General features: G+C 42.8%; 1 protein-coding gene across 1 annotated transcript in view; it reads right to left on the reverse strand.

Annotated features, from left to right (window-relative positions):
- Positions 1-236: 236 nt before the first annotated feature.
- LOC130109492 (afadin- and alpha-actinin-binding protein-like) overlaps positions 237-20,097 on the reverse strand; it is a 30,104-nt gene continuing 10,243 nt past the window's right edge. Inside the window, exons 5-14 of the mRNA XM_056276414.1 lie at positions 14,171-14,281; positions 13,903-14,038; positions 13,644-13,719; positions 10,698-10,878; positions 7,163-7,310; positions 6,244-6,356; positions 4,212-4,385; positions 1,975-2,092; positions 1,719-1,872; positions 237-1,614 (exon numbers count right to left, since the gene is read on the reverse strand). Of these exons, the coding sequence (XP_056132389.1) occupies positions 1,458-1,614; positions 1,719-1,872; positions 1,975-2,092; positions 4,212-4,385; positions 6,244-6,356; positions 7,163-7,310; positions 10,698-10,878; positions 13,644-13,719; positions 13,903-14,038; positions 14,171-14,281 (1,368 nt within the window). The 3' untranslated portion in view covers positions 237-1,457. The remainder of the gene's footprint in view (positions 1,615-1,718; positions 1,873-1,974; positions 2,093-4,211; positions 4,386-6,243; positions 6,357-7,162; positions 7,311-10,697; positions 10,879-13,643; positions 13,720-13,902; positions 14,039-14,170; positions 14,282-20,097) is intronic.

Consider the following 20,097-nt stretch of genomic DNA (forward strand, 5'->3'; position numbering starts at 1 on the left):
CTGAGACCTTTATCTACCTAAACTATAAAGGGTAACAGGATTTTTTTCTCTAATTACATCTGTTTCACAAGTGTAATCTATTGTATTTTAATAAGAGATCTCGCTCCCGTTAGCATTGTTAAAAGTTACTGCATAAAAATTCTGTTGTTACATATATCTGAAAGTTACTGCATAAGAATTCTGTTTTGTTAACTATATCTAAGTTACAACTGAAAGCTCTTATTTTTGCCCCAAAGAGTGAATAAATGCTATAATGCAATTTAAAATGCAGTTTCTACTGTTTCTATCAAATTGCAACCCCCCTCCCCCAAGATCAGGTGGAGGGGTCCTCAGGGTAGATTAAAAATATGCAGGGGGTCCAGGACCCCAAAAAGGTTGAGAACCACTGCTCTAGACTTCACTCAGGCAAAAAGCTTCCAAGCGGATAGCAATACAAAGAGTGAGGCGTAGGAATATATAGAATATATATTTTTGATCACATGATCCACCAGGGGTTGCCCATCTACAACACCAGAAAATATCATGAAGTGTATCCCTGCGCAAGGAGAAATATAATTGCTACAAAACAGATGCTGAAGTTGTACAGCAGTAGTAAACCTTTTTTTTAATGTTTTGATCTGAAAAGATGTTGTGGGTCTAGGATCGTACAACAGAATGTCATGATGAATTCGCCAAAAATGACATGGCAGCTTTAAGGGAACAAAGCATTGCTTTTTTTTTATGTACGAGGGAAAGTGGCGGCCTGTCCAGGGTGTCTCCCTGCCTGCCGCCCAGTGACTGCTGGGATAGGCTCCAGCATCCCCGCGACCCTGAGAGCAGGATAAGTGGTTTGGATAGTGGATGGATGGATGGATGGATGGAAAGTGCACATTATCATCAATCCTGTCCGAACTGCCAAGTCATATGGGGGGAATCAAAGATGGTGAGACCCATGTGACGTGGGCCACACACTTGGTGTCCAGTGTTAGACCAATAAAATATGAGGCGGGTAGAAAGACCACATGCCAGCGTTAGAAGAAACTAAACTCGACACCTTCAGTCTAACCCACACCACCATCACTATTCTCTATCTACACCCCTTTATATCCTTTATACACTGCAGAAGACAGTTAGACTAAATATGATTGCTTATTCACTCTTTAAACAATGCTCACAGAAAAAGTAATTAAATACAAAGAAACTTATCAAAACCTAAAAAAAAATTAAGTTGTTAAAAAAAGAAACTAATAAATTACACAAATTCTCTCTCCATAGACAGTTTCCAAAACAAAACATCAGGGGGCGCACCTGAGCTTTTTAATATATATATATATATATATATATATATATAACCATTTCATGATTATACAAATAAATCTTAAAAGTTTGGCTTCAACTATTAAGTTCTACTTCTTCAGTACCACACATGGCACTCAGGGTCTCGACAGCAAAGATTGTCATGACTAATCATTCAAGTTTCATACGGAGCTATTCTCCTCCTCCCCATGAGGTGTGTGGCTCCTGTGATGCTCTCCGTTCCCCTGGTGGAGCTGGACAGGAACATCGCTGCTAGGAAAAAGCCTCGACTCCTGTGTGCAGGAACTCCTTCTCTTTGGTTTAGACATCATGCTCGGACTGGAAGGATTTATATTTTTTACATACCATCAGTGAAAATCTGCAAAAACATTTTGTTGGTGTTATTACAAAAACTTGGTTGGTTGAAAAACTTGGATTCATACCTGTTTTCTGGGATTAGGTGAATGGCGCGGTGCAGGTCAGCCGTGGAGGACATTTTGACCGCAGGGAATCTGGGTGTGGAGAAAGTTGTGTGGGGCTCGGGTTTATGCTTGTTTGACTTTTCTGGAGATGACGTTTCACCGGCCTCGGACTCAGCTGTAGAAAATAAGAAAGAAGGTGCAATTAAGTCCTGCGAGAAGAGCGATATATATATATTCTAACATAATTGGTGGGATTTATGAGAAGATTGTTAATTACATATTGAAAAGGCGCTTTTCGACTTCGACAATGGGGGTTTCTTTGAGTCTGCAAATGGCGTCAAGTTTAAAAACTGGTGTTTGAGCCATGTAGCACGGTCCTCCTCAAAGGCCTTTCTCTGCAAGATAAACAAAAGCTGTATCAGAAACATTTATTCATTTTCTTCATCTTTTCCAGGGTCCTGAGTAGCTGCAGTTTGTCCCACCAGCTAAGTGACTCAGTTGACTTTAGCTGTCAAAGATACACAATGCAAGTCATTATATTGTAAGTGCTTGTAAGTGCTTCTGTTTTGCTAGTGGCTATAGACCTTTTTCACAGCAGTCATTTTAGTAATAATAATAATAATTACATTTACATAGGGCTTTATCTAGACACCCAAAGTGCTTCACTTGAAGGGAGTAACCCACCTCAACCACCACCTGGGTGATGCATGGCAGCCTTTTGCACCAGAACGCTCACCACACATCAACTTGAGGTGGAGAGGGAGGAATCATTGAGCCAATTACGCAAGGGGATGATGAGGTGGCCAGATGGAGAGCCAGGTTGGGAATTTTGCCAGGACACCCCCTACTCTTTGTGATAAGTGCCATGGGATCTTTAATGACCACAGTGAGTCAGGACCTCAGTTTAACATCTCATCCGAAGGATGGAATCTCCTACAGCACAGTGTCCCCATCACTGCACTGTGGCATTGGGATTCGATGTTCGTTGTTATTATTAGCCCTGTGATGGCCTGGCAGCCTGTCCAGGGTGTCTCCTCGCCTGCTGCCCAATGACTGCTGGGATGGGCTCCAGCATCCCTGCGACCTTGAGAGCAGGATAGGTGGTTTGGATAATGGAGGGATGTTATTATTAGGACCAGAGGGAAGACTGCCCCCCTACTGGCCCACTTACACCACTTCTGGCAGCAACTCATTTTCCCACAAGGTCTCCCATCCAAGTACTAGCCAAGCCCGCCCCTGCTTAGCTTCCATCAATTGGCAGAGCCGGGGTACATGTTGGTATGGCTGCCGGCATTTTGACATGAAATAGTAGGTAAACACAAGTGTAACTAATGACATCAATTAAGGCTCTGTACCTAAATACAACAGATCCTTCATTAATGTCATCAGTAACACCTGTGTTTACCTACTATTTCATGTCAAAATGGCTGCTGTGAAAAAGATCTATTGAGGCTAAGATTTAGACATCTACTCGAGATTCACTTTTTAACCACTTTTTTTATAATTTAGATGTGCCTTTTAGGCTAAAAGCCATCTACATTTGGTTGAAAATTGAAAGTCTGGTAATCTTAGCGTTAATAGCAACCTAAACAATTAAAAGTATTCCAGCACAATATATAAACTTGTGTTGTGTATCTTGGACAGTTAAAGTTGTTTGGGTGATACATAATTATGGAATAACGAATTAAACAATTTGGTATGAAAGGAGCCTAGATTTAGTCATATATATATATATTCTGAGCTTGATGAGTGCTAACGTGTAGCCGCATGTTGAAATTGGGTGTAGTGGTGAGGGGGTCTGTGAGGGTTGATGGTCCATTTCCCACTAAAAGCCACCACTGCTGTACTGATGATTACTGCAGTCTCATTAGTGCGCTATATTTTTGTTGCACAATTTTTTTTGGATCCCCCCTCCCCTTTTCTCCCCAATTGCCCTTGGTCAATTACCCCACTCTCCGAGTCATCCCGGTCGCTGCTCCGCCCCCTTTGCTGATCCGGGGAGGGCTGCAGACTACCACATGCCTCCTCCAATACATGTGGAGTTACCAGCTGCTTCTTTTCACCTGACAGTGAGGAGTTTCACCAGGGGGATGTAGCGTGTGGGAAGATCACGCTATTCCCCCCAGCCCCCCCCCACGAACAGAAACCCCGACCGACCAGAGGAGGCACTAGTGCAGTGACCAGGACACATACCCACATCCGGCTTCCCACCCGCAGACACAGCCAATTGTGTCCATAGGGTCGCCCGTGTACAATTAAGTTACACAGGTAATTCCGTACAAGTGAACAGGAAGTACAGTTGCAGTTTCAGAGTGTTGATGGTAGTTTGCTATTGTGAATGCACATGAGCAATTTTAATACACTGATGGAAGCTAGCTAAGTTTCAGCCCAAAGTAACATAGTCTGTTATGTACTTAACACACAGAAAAACAGCTAATTTGTTAAAATTCTGATTAAATAAATGTCTTATTTCATTTTTGATTCAATTATTTTCCCCCTCTCTTGAGACCTCACCTCATGGCTCAGTCTTATAGCCGCCTCGGTGAAGTTCCTCCTCTCCTTCTCGAAGTTCTTCCTCTGTTCTTCCAGAGTCCTCCACTCCTCCTTCAGGCGCTCCTTCTCCTCCAGCATGTAGCAGTCGTTCAGCAGGGACGCCATCTCCTCGTCGCACGGAGAGCTCAGCTGTTGCTACAGGAGCAAGGGAAACATGAGACGGCGTTGAAACAGCACTCACGTCCTACATCCATCATAGTGTGAAGTAGCAAAGGCAGCAAGACGGTCCAGTGGTTAGTGAGGTTATCCTAGGTTTGATCTGTCAAAACTTCCTTCAGATATTTAACCCTACCTGCTCCACAGGTGCCACACCAGCTGGCTGCACAGAGAAGACGTCAATAAAACTTTAATGATATTAAAACACATGAAAGAAAAATGCATATTCACATCCAAGGTCTGGTCTTCGACATCAGCTGGTGTATGAGGTTTTGTGGTTTTGGAAAAAGCAAGCATTTCCCATTGAGCACCAAAGAAGTGTCGAGTCTATGTAGTGCTGGGCGATAAATATTATCAAAATGATTATAGAGAATTTTACATGATATATATAGATAGATAGATAGATAGATAGATAGATAGATAGATAGATAGATAGATAGATATCATGATATCTGCTTACATATTCAAAAATACCATGTTTAAGAATCAAACTAAGGTTCATCACACTGAACTGTTTGGTAATGTAAAGTATAACGTCAACCCAAAACTATGCTGGAAGTTGGCACACCCCGGTCCCCGCCTTTGCCTGCTGCCCGCCCTGCATTGCACACTACCCCAATGCTCATCCCCGTGGGTGGTGGGTTCAAGGGTGTCAAATGATACTCCCACAGATATTTCAGATCTCATTTTGTGAGACATTTTATGCAACAGATTCTCATTATCATGAATTTAGACCACAAAGTTGTGTATCACGATATCTGAATTTCATCCCGATAAAATTCCATTGAAAGACAATAAATTACAATATTGAATTATTGCCCAGCTCTAAATCTAAGTCAATTGTATTCTGCCAAGTGCAATGGAGGACTATGACTATTAGAATCACAAGTCCACCCTCTGTCTGTTTGAATGTGGATTTATGAGTGAAATCAGACAGTGTAATTTTGGGCTGTTTTTGAAATCTGTATACACATGGCCCTCTATTTAACATGGTTGAGTATTACTTTTTTTTTTTAACTCCTGCTTATGTATGCACTATTGCTTATTGTGTGTTTTATTGTTGATTGCACGAATGTTTTTTTACTGCTTTGTTTTATTTATTTATTCCCCCCCACCCCCTTTTCTCTGAATTGTACTTGGCCAATTACCCCACTCTTCCGAGCCATCCCGGTCACTGCTCCACCCACTCTGCTGATCCGGGGAGGGCTGCAGGCTACCACATGCCTCCTCCGATACATGTGGAGTCGCCAGCCACTTCTTTTCACCTGACAGTGAGGAGTTTTGCCAGGGGGGCGTAGTGTGTGGGAGGATCACGCTACTCCCCACAGTCCCCCCTCCCTCCTTAACAGGTGCCCCAAATGACCAGAGGAGGCGCTAGTGCAGCGACCAGGACACATACCCACATCCAGCTTCCCACCCGCAAACACAGCCAATTGTGTCTGTAGGGACACCTGACCAAGCTGGAGGTAACACGGGGATCCGAACCAGAGATCCCTGTGTTGGTAGACAACGGAATAGACCGCCATGCCACCCGGACGCCCTACTGCTTTGTTTTATTGTATTTGATGTAAGGTGACCTTGAGTGTCATGAAAGGCGCCTTTAAATAAAATGTATTATTATTATTATTATTATTATTAGTAGTAGTAGTAGTAGTAGTAGTAGTATATTACTTCTTGGAGTGAATGAAATATTTGTAATGGAACTATTTGGAACAGAATTCTGCAGGTGGCATTGATGTCAGCGATCTGAGGATGTAAGCTCACTGTGGATTCTCTGTACATTGCTCTGGGTGGGATTGTCAGCCACAGGGCTACAATAATGACAGTCCGGCTGTACCTGCAGTAGCTGCTGTTGGGTGTGAATGAAGTCTTTGCACTGTTGGATCTCGAGTTTCAGTCTGTCCATCTCCTGCTCATGAGCCTCTCGTGGAATGGCGTCCACGTTGGATGCTGATTAGCCACCACAGACAGATAGAAAGACAACAATGATTTCACTGCAGTCTGAACAGGGAAGAATGGCAAAAGAAGTGTTTCATTGAGCTTAAGTGTTTGTTTTGTTTTGGCTGTCATAAAAAGTGATCAGAGGTGTGTCATCAAAAATCAATGTATTTGAGTTGTTTCAGTGATTTAGCCTGATGGCTCAATATAGGTATTTACGACATGGATAAAGGATTCCAAGAAAATAAAATATAAAGCCTTGTTCACCTCAAACTGTTAATGCTATAAATGAAATATTTTACCATTTTTGCTGAACTTGGTGGGGAAATTTATTTTGGCCTTCTCTCTGTATAAGCCTTCTCTCTAAAAGTATCAACTCCACAATATTCTGATTCTTATAACTGTTACTACTATTATAAAACTACTATTGCTGCTGTTACTACATCTAACATCCTGTCACTGATAATGTTGACATGTTAAGTAAAACGGTATATTTATCCAGTTACCATATTAATTAGCACTTGTTGCTCATAATAACACAGTGTAAATTGTGTAATGTAGACAAACAATGAGAAAATGGTTGTCCTCCAACTAGAGAAACTCAGACTATTCTCCCCAAAGTGACCACTAGAGGTCTCTGCTGATTTGTGACTAGATTAATAAACTGGGATAAATTCAAACCAGACCCAAAACTATCAAATTCAGCCTTTGTGAAACATTTTATTTGCATATGGTAGTGAGGCTGATGCTGGAGTAACAGGTATCCATCAGCACTTTCCAAGGTCAAACAGATACTGGAGAGTATGAGGAAGACTGACCTTGGCTATCCAGTCTTTCGACATGGCTCTTCAGTCTTCTCCACTGCAGGCGAATGCTGTTAGTCAATTTCTCTCGTGCCAGCATGCAGGACAGTTCCACACTCTCCTTACCACAGTCGAACACTTCCTCATCCTCCTCCGAGTCAGCCTGGCACCAAAATGAGAACTCCAGTCAATATAATGCAGACAGTCATAAGGTGCCATTAAACAAACACTAAACCTTCATGGGTTAGGTAACAGCTGAATTGCAAACGATCATCAGCAGCAAATCCATTGTAAATTCATTGCTGATCAGTTTCACCTGTGACTGGTAAGGTTGTCGCCTCATATCTCTGACAGATAACTAACATCCATCCATCCATTACCCAAACCGCTTATCCTGCTTGCGGGGATGCTGAAGCCTATCCCATCAGTTATTGGGCAGCAGGCAGGGAAACACACTGGACAGGTCACCAGTCCATCACAGGAGACACACACACACACACACACACACACACACACACACCTAGGGACAATTTAGTATGGCTGATTCATCTGACCTACATGTCTTTGGACTGTGGGAGGACACCGAAACACCCGGAGGAAACCCATGCACACACGGGAAGAAGATGCAAACTCCACACAGAGAACGACCCGAGATGACCCCCAAGGTTGGACTACCCCAGGGCTCGAACCCAGGACCTTCTCGCTCTGAGGCGACTGTACTAACCACTGCACCACTGTGCCGCCCCCAGGTAACTAACAATCATCACAAATAAAACAACCCAAAAAAAAGAGTATATCTGATCTGACCTGTTGTTAAAACAACGAATGCAGTGAATTTGAGGGTCCAGCATTGCAAGATAAATTTCCTACCCTGCCAGCTGAGATCTTCCATCTTTAAATGAGAAAATACAGGCCAAATATGTCGATATCTAAATTGAAGTAAACTCTATATAAAAGTTAAGAGCTACAATCCTGAAGATTGCTGATTTCGTTTAACTTAGTGACATGAGTGGTAATATGTTGTAACTGCAGTGGTGATCGATCACATGATCCATTCCACATGAAACAGTCACCAGTGCTGTTGTGACAGCAAAACAAACAAACTATAAAACCTGGTTGAACCTGAGTTTTACTTATGGATGTAGTTATGAGTGTGTTGGTAAAGGTCTTCTACCAGCTTGTTCTGTCATATCTGCTTGTTATGTAGCACATTCACGGGGCAGGTGGGAACCGCCGCAACCGGGACGCGAACCTGGGACGCGAACCTGGGGCCCCGCACCACTGGCGACTACGTTAACCAGTTGACTAAAGGGTCCGACCCGTTAGCCAAGGGCTACAGTGAGTCTACTTATCTGTGTACATTACACTACCCTCCTCCTTCGGGAAGCGTGTCCCCACGCTTCAGCATATCAGCTCCCTCACGCCTCTGGATGCACGTGCTTACAATGGCCTCACGATCTCACCATCCCACTTCTGACACCAATGTAGTGAATTCGGGGGGCAGCCAGGAACTGCCACAGCCGGGACGCGAACTCATGTCTCCCGCACCACAGGCGACTATGTTAACCAGTCAACTAAAGGGTCCTACTCGTTAGCCAAGGGCAGCGAGTCTACTTATCCATGTGGCAGTTCCCAGCTGCCCCCCAAATTCGCTACATTGGAGTCAGAAGTGGGATGGTGAGACCGTGAGGCCATTGGAAGCGCGTGCGGCCAGAGGCGTGAGGGAGCTGATATGCTGAAGCGCTTCCCGAAGGAGGGGGGTAGTGTAACGTGCACGGACAAATAGACTCGCTGGCCCTTGGCTAATGGTTCGCACCCTTTAGTCGACTGGCTAATGTAGTCGCCTGTGGTGCAGGGGATCCAGGTTCACATCCTGGCTGTGGCAGTTCCTGGACTGCCCCCCGAATTCACTACATTAAACACAACAAATTTGAATTTTCTTTATATTTGCCATTATCCACCATATTCCTTTATATTTGGCTGCTATGATACAAACATAAAAGGCTACACGCCCTGCCATTTTTCCAACCAGACACTCACTATCAAAACAATCAATGACAAAAGTGTCCATGATTTAAATATTAATGGATTAGCTATTATTTTAAATAAACCAACGCTAGAAAGAATTAAAAAGGCTCTATTTCTGCATGTACACTACCGTTCAAAAGTTTGGGATCACCCAAACAATTTCGTGTTTTCCATGAAAAGTCACACTTATTCACCACCATATGTTGTGAAATGAATAGAAAATAGAGTCAAGACATTGACAATGTTAGAAATAATGATTTGTATTTGAAATAAGATTTTTTTTACATCAAACTTTGCTTTCGTCAAAGAATCCTCCATTTGCAGCAATTACAGCATTGCAGACCTTTGGCATTCTAGCTGTTAATTTGTTGAGGTAATCTGGAGAAATTGCACCCCACGCTTCCAGAAGCAGCTCCCACAAGTTGGATTGGTTGGATGGGCACTTCTTTGAGCAGATTGAGTTTCTGGAGCATCACATTTGTGGGGTCAATTAAACGCTCAAAATGGCCAGAAAAAGAGAACTTTCATCTGAAACTCGACAGTCTATTCTTGTTCTTAGAAATGAAGGCTATTCCATGCGAGAAATTGCTAAGAAATTGAAGATTTCCTACACCGGTGTGTACTACTCCCTTCAGAGGACAGCACAAACAGGCTCTAACAGGTACTATTTAATGAAGATGCCAGTTGGGGACCTGTGAGGCGTCTGTTTCTCAAACTAGAGACTCTAATGTACTTATCTTCTTGCTCAGTTGTGCAACGCGGCCTCCCACTTCTTTTTCTACTCTGGTTAGAGCCTGTTTGTGCTGTCCTCTGAAGGGAGTAGTACACACCGGTGTAGGAAATCTTCAATTTCTTAGCAATTTCTCGCATGGAATAGCCTTCATTTCTAAGAACAAGAATAGACTGTCGAGTTTCAGATGAAAGTTCTCTTTTTCTGGCCATTTTGAGCGTTTAATTGACCCCACAAATGTGATGCTCCAGAAACTCAATCTGCTCAAAGAAGTGCCCATCCAACCAATCCAACTTGTGGGAGCTGCTTCTGGAAGCGTGGGGTGTAATTTCTCCAGATTACCTCAACAAATTAACAGCTAGAATGCCAAAGGTCTGCAATGCTGTAATTGCTGCAAATGGAGGATTCTTTGACGAAAGCAAAGTTTGATGTAAAAAAAATCTTATTTCAAATACAAATCATTATTTCTAACCTTGTCAATGTCTTGACTCTATTTTCTATTCATTTCACAACATATGGTGGTGAATAAGTGTGACTTTTCATGGAAAACACAAAATTGTTTGGGTGATCCCAAACTTTTGAACGGTAGTGTAAATGTTATCTTAACTTTAAGGGAGCAGCCAAACTTTATTAAGACTACAGCCTCAAGGCCGATTTACTTCTGAGCTGAGATCTGATCTGAGACTGGTGGCTTGGTTTTACGAAAACATTTTTCCTTGTCGTACAGCACAAAAGCAGTCTGGTTCAGACATAAGAAAGGAGAAGAAAAAAAAGCACAAAAACGTGTCTAACCTGTACGGGACCGTCATCGTGTTTCTTCCCTTCTAGTGTCGGCTTCTTTGAACTGAGGATGGATACCATGTCTCTCTTCATCTGCTGCAGCACTTTGCTGAGCTCGGCGTTCTCCACTAACAGCTCCTTCTGCCGGTTGTCGTAGTCACTCAGTAGAGTCTTGTACATTTCTCCCTCGTGTCTTTGGGAAGAAAAAGAGAAAGGATTGTTTATTTGGGATGAGGGAAGACTTAGTGAGGTTGTCCCAAAGCACTCTGACCCTGCACCCAAACACAGGGCAACAGGACAGTGTCCCACTTGCAATATTAATATATAATATTTAGGGATTAAAAACTACATGGGTTCGGGGGGGCGGCACGGTGGCACAGTGGTTAGCGCAGTCGCCTCACAGCAAGAAGGTCCTGGGTTCGAGCCCTGGGGTAGTCCAACCTTGGGGGTCGTCCTAGGTTGTCCTCTGTGTAGAGTTTGCATGTTCTCCCCGTGTCTGCGTGGGTTTCCTCCGGGTGCTCCAGTTTCCTCCCACAGTCCAAAGACATGTAGGTCAGGTGAATCGGCCGTACTAAATTGTCGCTAGGTGTGTGTGTGTGTGTGTGTGTGTGTGTGTGTGTGTGTGTGTGTGTGTGTGTGTGTGTGTGTGTGTGTGTGTGCGTGCGTGCGTGCGTGCGTGCGTGTGTGGGCCCTGGGATGGCCTGGTGGCCTGTCCAGGGTGTCCCCCCGCCTGCCGCCCAATGACTGCTGGGACAGGGTCCAGCATCCCCGCAACCCTGAAAGCAGGATAAGCTGTTTGGATAATGGATGGATGGACATGTTCGGGGGGCATCCGGGTAGTGTAGCGGTCTATTCCGTTGCCTACCAACACAAGGATTGTAGGGTCAAGTCCCCGTGTTACCTCTGGCTTGGTCGGGCGTCCCTACAGACACAATAAGCCGTGTCTGCAGGTAGGAAGCCAGATGTGGGTATGTGTCCTGGTCACTGCACTAGCGCTTCCTCTGGTCGGTCGGGCACCTGTTCTTGAGGGAGGGGGAGCTGGGGGGAATAGCGTGATCCTCCCACACGCTACGTCCCCCTGCTGAAACGCCTCAGTGTCAGGTGAAAAGAAGCGGCTGGCGACTCCACATGTATCAGAGGAAGCATGTGGTAGTCTGCGGACCTCCCTGGATCGGCAGAGGGGGTGGAGAAGCGACCGGGACGGCTTGGAAGAGTGGGGTAATTGGCCGGATCCAATTGGGGAGAAAAAAAAAGGGGGGGGGAGTACATTTGTTCTTACAACTAGTCATGCTGCTGTTGAATGCGTCTGGTAAAATTAAACGACTGAAAATATTAGAGCAAAATTATCTTTAAATAACCATGTAAGAATACTGTGTTTACTTCCATTCTGCGTCTTTAAAACTATCAGAATCCGTCATTAGTAGTCTCTTAAGTCAGCAACATGTAAACTGTACTCTAAATTTTAGAGTACAGTTTACAGTATGTTTTAGAGTCTAAAACATACTGAGCTGTTCATAGATGTAAACTATGACCCCACACTATGAGGCCTGGACCACATAAGCTGCCACAAGTAAAGCGGATTTTGTCTTTATCTTGTGTTCTTGGTTCAGATAAATCCAGATCAGGTTGAGTTGCAGTGTGATGCTGCTTGTCCCCTAAATGATAATCCACTAGAATCTAAAACATCAATGTCATTTTAAACAACTTGTTCAGCAGAAACGGAAAGCAAGCTATTTACTGTAATGATAATAATTTTTACTTTGTCTGATAGAAGCTTCTCCGGTGTGGTATAACTTGCAATAAAGCAAATCTGAATTCATGCACCGCTAATATTAATGGCACAAAAACAATCAAGCTAAGCAACAGATTGACTTATCAGAGGCAGTGATCTAGCCTCTGGGATGTATGTGTGCATGCCTAAATGCAGAGGGGAATATTTAATCGCGTCATGTTTTACATTTAAATTAGTAATAACATGTTTTAGAGTTCCACACTGCCACCATTTCAATATCCTTTGCTCCTTAAAAATGAACTAATACTGTCTAGAACATGGAGGGAGGATGTGATGATTTGAGATTTAGAACATGGAAGATGAGTTTAAAGTACTTGGAGTCAACTGTCCACAGTAACGGGGAGTGCAGAAGAGAGGTGAAGGAGAGTGCAGGGAGGGTGGAGTGGGTGGAGAAGAGTGTAAGGAGTGGTCTGTGACAGAAGGGTTACCAGCAAGAGTTAAAGGGAAGGTTTACAAGACTGTTGTGAGACGATCTATGTTATATGGTTTGGAGACAGTGGCACTGATGAAAAGACAGGAGGCGGAGCTGGAGGTGGCAGAGTTGAAGATGCTAAGATTTTCATTGGGAGTGATGAAGAAGGACAGGATTAGGAATGATTATATTAGAGGGACTGCTCAAGTTGGATGGCTTGGAGACAAAGCAGGAGAGGCAAGATTGAGATGGCTCGGACATGTGTGGAGGAGAGATGCTGGGTCTACTGGGAGAAGGATGCTGAATATGGAGCTGCCAGGGAAGAGGAAAAGAGGAAAGCCAAAGAGGAGGTTTATGGATGTGGTGAGAGAGGACATGCAGGTGGCTGGTGTGACGGAGGAAGATGCAGAGGACAGGAAGCAATGGAAATGGATGATCCACTGCGGCGACCTCTAACGGGAGCAGCCGAAGGTAGTAGTAGTATTATTATTTTAAAAGCAAGGTTCTTTCTTGTAAAATGAAACTCATCACTTTCAAAGCTTTGACCGCATCGCCCATTTTGAAAATTTCTATTTTCACCCCACCATCCACACATACAAGTACGTTTTTTGCTCATAGATTTTTGTTTATGTACTTGTTTTATAAAGTTATGTGATTATTAATGTGCCCCATGTGAGCAAACCAGAACTTCCGTTCATTGTCTGTGTACACAGAATTAACGTCAAGACATCAACATCATTGAAAGTGTACGTACTTGGCTTCTGTCTTTCCAGTTTTCCAAAGACTCCTCTTCCCATCAGCTCTTCCAATGTAGTTTAACACTTCAATAGCTGAGGGTGAAACAGCAACAAATCAGAAAACAACAACTTGGGAAAAAGATTAGTCTTAAAACATGATGATGCACACCTTGGGAAAATGTGTAAAATAATCCTCTTTATAAACTACTTGTATTTGGGGAGAGTAAAAATTCATTCAAAGGTGGAAAAGGGGGCGTGAGAGAGTTTCCATTTCACCTTGTTTTTTCTCCTTTTTGTCCACCAGGAGTTGATTCAGACGCTCTTTCAGTTTATTGAATTCTCTCTCCTTCCTCTTCATGTCATGATTGTATTGACTGGCCCGGCTTGCAATTATGTTCTGAAGTTTTTGGACCTGCCAAGGCATCGGGGGAGAAAAACTAAATATTCAGACATGGCTATAACCCCAAACCAAGTTTCAATCCATATTATAGATATATATTATTTGTAATTTGCCCTAGGATTCCAGTGGTACAAGCCACCTTACCTCCTCTTTTTCATTTTTTAGACAATTCTGCAAGCTTTTCACTTTCAGCTGTAGCTGGCGCTGTCTCTCATTGAGTACTGTGTTCTCCCTTTTGGAGACCTCGAGTTGGTCCTAGGATAGTGGAGTACCACAGACAAGAGTCATCCAAACCTTATTATAACAAGTCTAATCCTAACAAATGAGCCAAGCTTCTTCCATCCCCATGAAATCGGAGGGGGTGGGCGCTATGGATCTGTCAGTCAATCCGTTGGCTCATTTGTTCGTCACACTGTAGTTCTATGTATCCACCACAAGGTGGGAGTCTAACAAAAAACTATTGGCAAATATAGAGAATAAAGAAACAAAACAAATCAGTCATTCCAACAACCACTGTGCTTCTCATATTACATGGGCAGAAGGTTTACAGTGCTTTGCTAAATTGTGGGAGTTGATCAACACATTATGGGGGGGGGGGCGACATGATGCTATGAAATTAGCATAGCCTGGCGTGATGCTCTTAATCTCTAATGTTGATTTAAGTTCAAATGCCAACATGGAGAAACTGGATTGTTGCAGCAGAGACCCCCCCCCCCAAAAAAAACAGAAAGATAAGGGGAACTAAGAATAAAGGTGCTCATAGAGATAAGGTAATCCTTATTAACACGGGGATCGCCAGTTCGAATCCCCGTGTTACCGCCGGCTTGGTCGGGCATCCCTAGAGACACAATTGGCCGTGTCTGTGGGTGAGAAGCTGGATGTGGGTATGTGTCCTGGTCGCTGCACTTGCGCCTCCTCTGGCCGGTCGGGGCACCTGTTCAGGGGGGAGGGGGAACTGCGGGAAATAGCGTGATCCTCCTGCGTGCTACGTCCCCCTGCTGAAACTCCTCATTGTCAAGTGAAAAGAAGCGGCTGGCGACTCCACGTGTATCGGAGGAGGCATGTGGTAGTCTGCAGCCCTCCCCGGATTGGCAGAGGGGGTGGAGCAGCGACTGGGATGGCTCGGAAGAGTGGGGTAATTGGCCAAATACAATTGGTGAGGAAAAAAAAAGGGGGGGTAGTAATTTAAAAAAAGAAATAAGGTAATCAAAACCTAACACAATAAATGTAACAACATTAGAATGAATATATGAATTAACAAATAAAAGATGCTTCAAAATGGCAGTAAAACTGAATACGGCAATATCAGAAAACTACAACATGTAGACTTTTTAGTTTCTCAGTATCGACTGTAAAGGAGATGAGCATTTTACCAATAACAAACCTTTCTTGAAAGAGGCATCAGCCAAGTTTTCAATGTGGATTTATACTTCATTGTGGCTTGGAGGTGATTTTAGATTTGCCTTAACAACTAATCCCTCTGCTGGTCTCGGCTGCTAGGATTAAGTCTTTAAATGGGGGTGACAGAGTGGCCTTGTTGTTAGAAAGACCATCCTTCAAACTGACGGCTCGGGTTCAAACCTGTTGGCCAACATCTTTCAGCTACTGAACGCCTTGCCATGGGCTTTCTGTGTAACAGACCCTGAGCTCAGACATCTCTGGACTGTGCAGGCAAGCATTCAGAGGTCTTTCTTATTCAGTCATTTGATTTTTATTTATTTCTCAGAGGACTCATCAAGGCATTGAGCCCTCATTTAAAATGGTGCCAAAATAATTAAAATAAGACATGTTAGACTCAGAAAATTGAAACTGTAAGGAATAACACAATTACATTTCTTGTAGCAATAAAAGTTCAACATATGAGCAAATATCAAAAAACAATCACACAATTAAAAATGTAGAAATCAGAGTGTTCTGTCCCCATCAGGACATTATTTTCCTTTAGTTTGGTGTTATCCCTCCCTGCTTGCACTAGTTTGTATAGCATCAGCGTATACATTTAAGCATGTGACTTTTTGTACCATGTGATTCGGTCAGGGAAATAAATTGTGAGCAGGAAAGCATCATTGTTTTATGTCTTCACTTACCTTTTTCAATCCGCTTCGATCTTCTACGTTCCATGTCTTTGGTAGCATTCTCGGTACGTCAAAGGTATACTGACATACTGTTCTTACATCTCTGTTGATGATGACTACTAAGTTTGATGTGCAATATGAGTACTGTGATGATGATAATTGATTGGTAGTTCATATCAGGATGGCACCACGCTAGTATGCTTCAGTAAGCTAGTAGGGTTGTGCTATAAGCAAGTCAGTTTCAGTTTATTTAGATAAGTGATATAGGTTATCTTACATACACTGTATAACATTACACTCTATACTCTACCAAATACAAGGGGACAAAAAACTTATTGACATGCTGTTTGCTGCTTCCCAAGCTGATGCCCTGGAACTGGATGACGATCGGAACCGGAGGACATGAAGCGCATTGCGGAGCGGCTTTCGGACATACTGAGCCCCACGCTAATGACCATGCGGACACTATTCTCTGGTCCCGCCCGAATCCACTTGAGACCGACACCAGGGAGCAAGAACAAAGACCTGTTCTACCCCCACATTGTCAAACCCCGAGCTCTGGACAGATATTGTCCGCATTGAAAGAAGAGTCAGACACAACAGGCACAGCTCCACTAATGTCTCACCAGAGGTTCGGCTGGAGAACAGGGATATTGTTTTAGATGAGCTGCCTGTCAGTGAGCACAATAGTAATGTCACAGCTAGCATTAGCACCGCTAGCATATAAGTAGGGATGCACAATGATATCGGCACGTCATCGGCTGATAAAGGCTTTAAAATGAAATATCAGCATCGGCCAAAAATGCCGATATGACAGTTTGATAAGATGATGCTTTACGCGTCACATAGATGGGGCAGAGTGTTTTTGTTTTTTTTTACCTGCTACACCAGATGTGTCTGTGTTGCGTTTGGCTGCATGCCAACCATGTTTTCAGAGGAGATTTCAAGTAGGCTACTTTGGAAAATGGGTAAGTTAAGTGGCAAATACTTAAACTGGTACTTAATGCATTAATTAGACCGTTCTAACTACATGCTCATGGATACACACTGATGTGATTTATTATTTTAATGTGCAATGGAAAAAAAACACAAGGTTGCATTGCTATATCACATTGCCTCTGGTACAATGAGGTAGTAATTTTAATCATTTTAAAATAGATTGTACTCGTTTTTTACACAGTTCTATGTAGTTTTTACCTGTTGGAGGGCAGTGTACCCACGTATAGAGGGAAAAAAATAGATCAGTTGTGTAAAAATAGATATCATCAGCATTATGCCCTTGCATCTGCTGGTAGGTGACCATATAATCAGCAATGTTAAAGTTTTGAAAACTGTCTGTCTATCTAATGCTATTGTTAGCGACATGGTCCAAACACTGCCAAAAGTGTTATTTGACCATCTGGGCACGGACACACTTATTGTACATGTTGGAACAAATGACACTCATCCTGACACATGGCTCAGAACTGTTAAAAGGGGATTTCATACACCTAATGGAAATTCTACAAGTCCCACCTCATATATTTGTGTCAGGTCCAATCCCCACTTTAGGGAAAGGAACTGAATGTTTCAGCCGCTTGCTGGCATTAAATACATGGCTGTCCTCTGCATGCACTGCTCAAAAACTGAGCTTCAATGACAACTTCAACTTGTTCTTGGAGCAACGAAACCATTTCAGAATGGACGGAGTTCATTTAAACAGAGTGGGGGTCCACACGCTACTGCCAACTTAACCTATGGTCTCCAGCACCCGAGAGCTGGTATTTGGAAAAGGCCAGGAAAATTTGGGAAAAGTAGAGCAATCTTTTCTACCCAGGACAACAAGGAATATGCCATGGATCGTCCCCCCCCCCCCCCCGTTTCTCAGAGATATCTCACACAAGCCAAGGATGCAGATAAAAGAGATTGATGAGATGTTACTATGAGGCACCAAAATTCCCACTTATCCAAACAAAGCAAGGGCAATCTCTGCAGTCAGCATTACAGGGCATGCTGACTACTAGGACTGACTGGGTCCTTACCCTTACCCTTACCCCCCCCCCCCTTCAGCTCATTTCTCCCTCTGCCTACTGGGTATGTACCCACTGCTGCTGATACAGCCCACCCCAGACAGTGAGGGGCAGCATGACACAATTTGATGCCATCAAACATAAAAACTTCAGGGACATTATATAACATCTGAAATCCTCTTTTTGCTGCCTTGATATTCTGCCAAGTGGCTTTTTCAAAAATCTTTCTAATTGCATGCCATCAAATCTACAAATTGTCAACATGTCTCTTCTCTCAGATTTCTTCCCACAAGCCCTGAAAAGTACAGTCATCAAGTCACGCTTAAAAATGAGTAATCTAGACACTTCACTAATGAACAATATAAGCTCATATCAAACCTCCCGTTTCTAAGTAAAATCACTGAAAAAGCCGTTTTCCAGCAGCTGAACAACTTCTTGGCACTAAACAACTGTTTTGATGTCTTCCAGACAGGCTCTCAACCACACCACAGCAGCGAGACTGATCTTATTAAGGTCTTTAATGACATCCGCTTAAACACAAACTGTTTAAGCGCACAAACTCAGGCCTGGTATTATTGGATCTAAGTGCTGCATTTGCACAGTTGACCACAACATATTACTACACTGACTGGAAAACTGAGTGGAACTTTCTGGCACAGAATCCTGCTTGAAGGACAGGGACTACTTTGTGTCTATAGGTAATTAAAAATCTGAGTGGACAAAAATGACCTGTAGAGTTCCCCAAGGCTTCATTCTGGGGCCGCTTCCGTTTAACACCTATATACTCCCACTAGTTCAGATTATGGAAAACAACAAAATATGTTACCATAATTATGCAGATGACACACAGATATACATAACCATATCACCAGGGGACTATAATTCTATACAAGAGCTGAGTAAGTGCATTGACCAAATCTATGATAGGATGTCTCATAATTTTCTTCAATTAAACAAAGATAACACAGAAGTTATTGTCTTTGGAGCTAAGGAAGAACGACTAAAAATCAGCAATCAGCTACAATCGGTAATGTTAAAAACCACAAACCAAACCAGAAATCTTGGTGTAGTCATGGACTCAGACCTGAATTTCAATAGTCACATTAAGATAATTACAAAGTCGGCCTACTATCACCTGAAGAATATATCAAGAATTAAAGGATTTATCCCAGCAGGATTTGGAAAAACTTGTCCATGCATTTATCTTCAGTCGACTTGACTACTGTATAACAGCATCTTTACAGGTCTCTAAAAATAATCAATCAAACAGCTGCAGCTTAATTAGAATGCTGCTGCTTGAGTCCTTACTAAGACTAAAAAAGTGGATCACATCACTCCAGTTATGAGGAGGTCTTAATGCTGGCTTCCTGTCCGTCAAAGAATTGGTTTAAAAATACTGCTTTTGGTTTATAAAGCACTGAATGGTTTAGGGCCAAAATAAATTTCTGACCTTCTGCTACACTACGAACCATCCAGACCTTCCAGATCATCTGGGACAGGTCTTCTTTCTGTCCCCAAAGTCAAAACTAAACATGGAGAGGCAGCTTTCAGTTTTTATACACCACATATCTGGGACAAACTCCCAGAAAACTGCAGGTCTGCTGCAACTCTGTTCTTTTAAATCAAGGCTGAAGACTTTTCTCTTTGCCACTGCCTTTTTGAAGCTTTTGATTATCATCTTACACTGCACTGTACCTTTTACTCTTTTTATTCTTTTAAAATGTCTTTTTATTGCCTTATGTTGTTTTTACATTTTGTCTTAATGCCTTTTATGTTACATGTAAAGCACTCTGAATTGCCTTGTTGCTGAAATGCCTAAATTTGCCTAGCTTTGCATTATTGCTCATAAGCTCTTATATTAACTTTATATTAACTACAGCAATACTACAATACTATAGCCATGTGTAGTTATATTTTTTGTTATTTCTTTCAACATTTATCATTGTATGGTGTTTGTGATTCATCTACTCTATATTTAAGTGATTTT

The sequence above is a fragment of the Lampris incognitus genome, chromosome 3 (genome assembly GCF_029633865.1).
Source record: "Lampris incognitus isolate fLamInc1 chromosome 3, fLamInc1.hap2, whole genome shotgun sequence".
Lineage (NCBI taxonomy): Eukaryota > Metazoa > Chordata > Actinopteri > Lampriformes > Lampridae > Lampris > Lampris incognitus.